This window comes from Chiloscyllium plagiosum, chromosome 21, assembly GCF_004010195.1.
Source record: "Chiloscyllium plagiosum isolate BGI_BamShark_2017 chromosome 21, ASM401019v2, whole genome shotgun sequence".
Classification (NCBI taxonomy): Eukaryota; Metazoa; Chordata; class Chondrichthyes; order Orectolobiformes; family Hemiscylliidae; genus Chiloscyllium; species Chiloscyllium plagiosum.
In genome coordinates this window covers 51202290-51209188 of record NC_057730.1, presented here as the reverse complement: position 1 = coordinate 51209188, position 6899 = coordinate 51202290, and the positions used below count along the sequence as shown (strand labels likewise).

General features: G+C 40.4%; 1 protein-coding gene across 1 annotated transcript in view; it reads left to right on the top strand.

Annotated features, from left to right (window-relative positions):
* Nucleotides 1-6899, top strand: part of stub1 (STIP1 homology and U-Box containing protein 1) — a 28232-nt gene that overhangs the window by 15966 nt on the left and 5367 nt on the right. The window contains exons 3-5 of the mRNA XM_043711092.1: nt 3170-3368; nt 4556-4617; nt 6403-6534. Coding sequence (XP_043567027.1) covers nt 3170-3368; nt 4556-4617; nt 6403-6534 — 393 coding nt within the window. The remainder of the gene's footprint in view (nt 1-3169; nt 3369-4555; nt 4618-6402; nt 6535-6899) is intronic.

Here is a 6899-nt window from a genome sequence, read left to right as displayed (position 1 = left end):
TTGGAGGGATATGGGGCAGGTGCTGGCAGGTGGGACTAGATTGGGTTGGGATATCTGGTCGGCATGGATGGGTTGGACCGTAGGAACTGTTTCCATGCTGTACATCTCTATGACTCTATAACTGGGGTTAGGTGGGGGGAGGGGAAATGAGGAAACTGGTGAAGTCCACATTGATGCCTTGGGGTTGAAGGGTTCTGAGGCAGAAGATGAGGCGTTCTTCCTCCAGGCATTGGGTGGTGAGGGAGTGACGATAGAGGAGCCCCAAGACCTGCATGTCCTCGGTAGAGTGGGAGGGGGGAGTTGAAATGTTCAGCCACGGGGCGGTGGAGTTAGTTGGTGCGGGTGTCCCGGAGATGTTCCCTAAAGCACTCTGTGAGAAGGCGTCCAGTCTCCTCAATGTAGAGGAGACCCCATCGGGAGCACCAGATACAATAAATGACGTATGGAAGTGCAGATGAAACTTTGATGAATGTGGAAGGCTCCTTTGGGCCCTTAGATGGATGAGGGGGGAAAGTGTGGGTGCAGGTTTTGCAATTCCTGCAGTGGCAGGGGAATGTGCCAGGACAGGAGGGTGGTTTTTTTAGGAGGCGTGAACCTGACCACGTGATCACGGAGGGAACGGTCTTTGCAGAAAGTGAATAGGGTTGGGGAGGGAAATATATCCATGGTTTTAATGGGTGCTTCAAGTACTTGAACTTTTTAAAATTAAAACTCTGGAGAACTCTGAGGTGTTTAGCAATGAATATCCAATGATAATCCAAATGAGATGCATTTGTTAAGTGTCTCACTGATTTGCGTTGAATTCATGCAAATAAATGTTGGAAACCTTGACTGATACACACACTGCCTCTCGCGCGAGTGCGCGCACATGCTTTTCACTCTACAAACCTAGAACAATGTAGCCCTGAAAGAGGCTGATCAGGCTCATTCGAATAACAACCGAATTATCCCTATATCCCTGCCAATCGTCTATTGCCCAGTTATTTATCCAATCCTTTTTGGAACAGCAAGATCATAAGACATGGAAGTAGGCTATGTGACGCATCATGTTCACTTAGTCTATCTCAGCCTTGAATATACTTAATCCAGCCTTGACAGCTCTCTGCAGTAAAGTATTCCACAGATTCACTACCATCTGAGATTTAAAAAAAAAACTCACCTCTGTCTTAAGTTGTGGACCTTTTACTTTGAGATTATGCTCTCTGCTCCAAGATTCTCATACAAACCTTTTTGTATCTACCCTGAACCCCTTGCATCTTTCAATAAGACGTCCTCTTATTATTCTAAATTCCAACAAACATATGCTGAACCTGTCATGAGAAAATGCCTATCTACCTAGGATCGGCGTGGATGAACCTTCTCAAAACTGCCTCCAATGCCAGAATGTCTCCCCTTAGATAAGGGGACCAAACTGTTCACCGTACTTTTGAGTCTCCTGAGCAGAGTGGACAGACTCAGCAGCTAAAGACAGAGTTTATGGCTGAGTCACTGTTCTGGATATCAGGTGAACAGATTGACGACATGGAGGTAGTGGAGTAGTTGTGAAGTGATGCTGAGGTAGAGCTGCATGTTTGGAAACTGACGTGTTTTTGGGTGGTGCAATCCATAGATGAGAAAAAGAAGGGGCCAAGGATACATCCTTGAGCAACACCAGTGATAATGTCGTAGGATCGGGAAGAGAAGAGAAGCCATTCCAGCTGATTCTGTGGCTGCAACTGGGTAGCCAAGAGTGCAGCTGGACAGCGGTGAAGAGATCTTCAAATGAGGATAGAATGATCAATCCTTTTTGCAGTCACATAGAAGGTCATTTGTGACTTTAAAGTTACAATGTAGTTAATGTTAGTGAGCTAAGTGTAAAATTTATTTTCTTGAGTCTTATTTGTTTTTATGAATTTTGGGATTATTATGACCTGATACAATTTCAATATTTACAAATCCACTAAAATGAAGAAGAAAAACATGTAGAATTGACTACACCGGTGATATTTAGTTAAAACTTTAAGCATCAAATAATAAATGTTCGATTCACTGCCTGTTTCCAGTCTGCACCTGCGCAGGCTTTCTAAAGCAGAAATAATTAGGAAGTGTTTGCTGAGAGGCACATATATGTATCTCCCTTTATAACCTGTTAGGTTAAGTGACAATTTAGTAGAAAACATTAGAGCTTCATCCTTTCTTTTGGTCAGGCATTCCAGGTTTCAAACTCTGAAAGTGAAAGACTGAAAATCTGAAATATAAACAGTGTTGGACATGCTTTGAAGGCCTGGCAGCATCTCTACAAAGATAAACCGAGTTAGTGTTTTAGGTCAGTCTCAGATATTACCTGACCACCTGAGTATTTCAGATTTATTATGCCTCAATTCCTGTGGTTGTAGATTTCGGTCCTTCAATCTGCTTCATCATTCGGAACCCTGTCGTAGGGGGAAAAGCTGATTTCAAGTTCATTCACGCAAATTGTATAGAAGTTCTAGAACTTTCAGGTGTGGATAAAGCGCAAGTCTGAATGCATCCAGACTAAAACTACACCCAGTTACACAGGTTATCTGCTTAATTCCTCATGCTTTGATTTTTCTGCACATCTTGCAGCAGTTGGGCCCTTTTTCTGTACAAGATTTTCAAAACTGTGAGGAGACTTTGATTGGGTGACTGTGTCCTTTGAAATGGGCAAGCGAATGCATATTTGACATACAATTCTGCATGGAAATGAAGATTTTCACATGTAAATCACACAGGAAGGAAATATTTCACCCAGGAAAGAAAGTAAAGCTCTTCCTGTCCAAAAGTTTTCTCTTCTCTCCTTTCCCAAAGCTAATATGCGATGGAAAGGTACTGATGTGTAACCCAACATGCCTGAGTTTAGATTTATTTTTTAAAAATTTATACTTCTGTTGTCGCCATTGCTTTAAATGCAGATTGAGAAATTACATACCTCAAAACAATTTTTTTTAGCAGTTAATAAAGATGCAAGCTCCTAAAGGCATTTAGTTCTTCTTGTTTTAAAGTTTCAAGAGGATTTATTTGTCTTTTGATGTAATGTTAATCTGGCTGAAACATTGATTTGACTCTGTTAGTACAGCACCATTTAATATGCTGATTAGAGCTGTAACATTCCAGTTTGAACCTCAACTCTCATGATATTTATATCCACCTCTTTGGCTTTGTTTTTCAGAACCGTAACCCATCTGTGGCTGTGTACCACACAAACCGTGCCCTGTGTTACGTGAAGATGCAGCAGTTTGATAAGGCGGTGGCAGACTGTAAACATGCTCTGGAGTTGGACAGCCAGTCTGTTAAAGCCCATTTCTTCCTGGGACAGTGCCAACTGGAAATGGAGAACTACGATGAAGCTATTGGCAACCTGCAGAGAGGTCAGGGGTCATATTTTTCAGCTTCATAACCAATGGTGTTAACTGAACAACAGCAATAGGGATGACTGGATCCAATCTCTGTAGGCATACCAACAAGAGCTACTAGCCATTGTGAATGCAGAATGTGAATAATTATGAAGGCAGGTGAACCCTTGTTGAGAGCTGGTCATTTGATGTAAATCTGTACCCTTGTCCTCGCAATAATTTTATTGGTATTTATATTTTTAAAGAAGCTTCCAAGGCATTTAGATGCAATGTAATTAGTGATGACCTTAGAAAGTGGTAACCATTCGGTTTTTGTGTGTCTTGCTTTTCACAAGTACAAGAGTATATCGTTATTGTCCATTTATTTGCCAGTCACTGATCAGCATGCTCATGAGATCAGCCCCAGAACCTGTCTTTTTTTTCTCCTCACTGTCCTTGATAACCTCCTTTGTGGTACATAGGAGTGGAATCCACATATTTTATTATCTGAGGAAAATCTATCTGTCCCTGTCCTTTTCCAGTAATAAGGACTGATGGTACCCGTGCTTTCTTAAATTCATTGGACTACACTGTCCAATCTTCTGTGAGAAGTTGCAGAACACTAAGTTATAATCCCAACAGGTTTGGACTAGGAGGAGGGACCTGACAAAGGAGCTTGTGATTTCAAATAAACCTGTTGGGCTTTAATCTGGTGTCATGTGACTTCTGACTTTGTCCATACTGGCACCTTCACATACACTTTTGTAAGTGCATTGGCTTTTATTGTCCATATTTCCACCATGACCTTAAGCAAAGTGAGATGGTCAGACCTCAGTTGTGCTTATGATTGATGTAAACCTGAAGATTGTAATAAGACACAGTAGGCCATTCAGTCCATCACGTCTACTCTGCAATTCAATGCAATCATGACTGATCTGATAATCCTCAACTCCATATCTTGCTTCTTCCCTAATACTGTTGATTCCTTTACTGATTAAAAATCTGTCTTTCTCCGATTTGAATATACTTAATGAACCAGCCTCAACAGCCCCCTGTGCTAAAGAATTACATAAAATCACTACTCTCTGAGAAGAAAATCCTCCTCATTTCTGTCTTGAATGTGTGACCCCTTATTCTGAGATTATGCCCTCTGGTCCTAGACTCTGCCAGGATGGCTAAGAACGTTGTATATTTTAATAAGGTTGCCTCTCGATCTTCTATAGGTGCAACAATTTCAGGCCCAGTCTACTCAACCTCTTCTCAGAAGATTGTCCCTCCATATAGGGTATCAACCTAGTAAGTGAAATCAATTAGCTGTGTGAATAAGGTTATGAATTTAATGTTGTGGGGTGAAATGATTTCTCATTAATAACAAGAAACTAAGCAGAACCAACACAATTAAATCAGTGCTTTATTTCAGAGCACTATCATGTTCGAAGATGGTGAATTCCCTTGAAATTTTCTTATGTAATATTGCTCTGAGTTGAAGCACTGGTTTAATTGTGTTAGTTCTGTTTAGTTTCTTGTTATTAGTGAGAAATCATTTCACTCCACAGCACTGTGTCCATAACCTTGTCCAGCATAGCTGGTTGATCTTTCAAGTGAATTGAATGCCATTGTTTCAGCATTTTGAAGATCAGATGTAGTACAGGACAGGTGCAGGATAGTCCTCTTTGTGCTCTATCTCACCAATGTGCTCGCACTCAGAAGATCAACTCTAATATGTTGCCTTGGCAATTTTTAAATGAACTACACTACCAGATGGGTGCAATGTCGTGTTATGGTTAAATACTGAATGGGAACAAAGTTGAAATCACTTTCATGTAATTTCATAAAAAGACCTGTTGGCTGCACTTCGAGAGAGAAACATTTATCCCATTGGGTTGATAGTTAAGGGTGGGAAAATAATAAAAATTCATTGTGGCCACTCCGATGGACCACTGACAAGTTGTCTCATCTTTTCTTTTGGAACCTATGAAGAGTGGTTCCTAAAGCAAGTTACTCAGCACTGTGACCAAGTCAAATGTTGATGTGTAATAAATTAGGCAAGCACTAAGACAGATACTGAAGCAGGGAAATGCGGAGAAACTTATAACAAAACAGGTGTAATCTTAAACATTTCTAATGAGGCTACTTCATAAACATTAACATTATTCTCAGTGTAATGGAATGTTATCTTCCTTCATATGTAAACTGAAGCTTTAAATTTAGAGACAAGGCTAAGTAGTGCAAGTGGTTTAAGGCTTAAATTTATTGTCTATAATCCTTTATCACCATCAGTTGGGTGCTCTGAACAAGCTGCCATAGTCCTATTTATGTCAAGACCCTGGTGTTGCAATCTGGTCTTGACATATGAAGCCACGTCATTGTGGAGCAGGTGGAGGGCTATACCAAATACTTTTCTTCAAGTACACAAGTGCACAAATGTTGAGTTATGAATGTGCTCTAGTGTTTCTTACTGAAGTATTTCATGGCAATATGAAAGCACAAGTGGTGAATATAAAAGAGGAGAAACTAGACAACTGTTTGCAGGGATTTAATCTGGGAGATTACTGTTAGGTTTCAATAAAAAAACAGTACTCAGCTGATGCTGTTGTGTAAACTCTGTTCCTGAGATTTTAAAAGGGACTGTATTGTGATCTTTAACAGGCTGTTGTTAATGGTGAAAAATGAAGAGAGATAATGGGTTGAGCCACTGTTAATTTTGAAGATGAATAATTGATAATTGTTATGAATAGAGCAAATCCTTTCTGAGAAATATAGCAGATGAAAGCATAGCAGATGGAATGGAATGTGGCTAAATGTGGTAATGTCACGTGAAGCAGGAATGGAGGTGCAGAGTATTTCTTGAATAGTGAGAAATTGGAAAGTGTAGATATCAAAAATGACTGACATGGCATTGGTCATCGCTGAAAGCTAGCATGCAGATGTCTCAAGCAATTTGGAGGGTAAATGGTATATTTGCCTTTATTGCAAAAGAATTTGAATGCAGAAGCAAAAGACTAACTTTGTGGAGCATGGAGAAACTGCATCTAGAGTATTGTGTACAGTTTTGTTCCCCTTACCTAAGGAAGGATATTCTTGGCATGGAGAGAATGCAGTGGATATTAATGAGACTGATTTCTGGGATTATAGAACTGTCCTCTGCGGAGAGGTTGCAGACACTGTGCCTGTGTTCTCAGGAGTTCAGAGGAATGGAAAGGTAAAATAATCTTAAAGGTTTTTCGGAGTGGATGTAGGGAGAATGTTTGTTTATTTAGACTGTGGAATCTAGGACCAGGAGAGAGAGTCTCAAAATAAAAGGCAAGCTCTTCAGGACTGATTTGAGGAATTTCTTCAGTTGTGGTAGTTGATCTTTGGAATTCTGCATCCCAGAGGGGTGTGGAGACTCAGTCATTGAGTAAGTTGAAGCCAGAGATTGATAGATTTCTGGTTCTTTCTAATGATATCAGGGCCGTGAGAATAGCATGTTAATATGGTATCAAGATAGATCGTCAGCAAGTTCCAGTATGACTGAGCCAATATGAGAGGCTGAATGGCCTGCTCCAACTTCTCTCAAATGTGGGA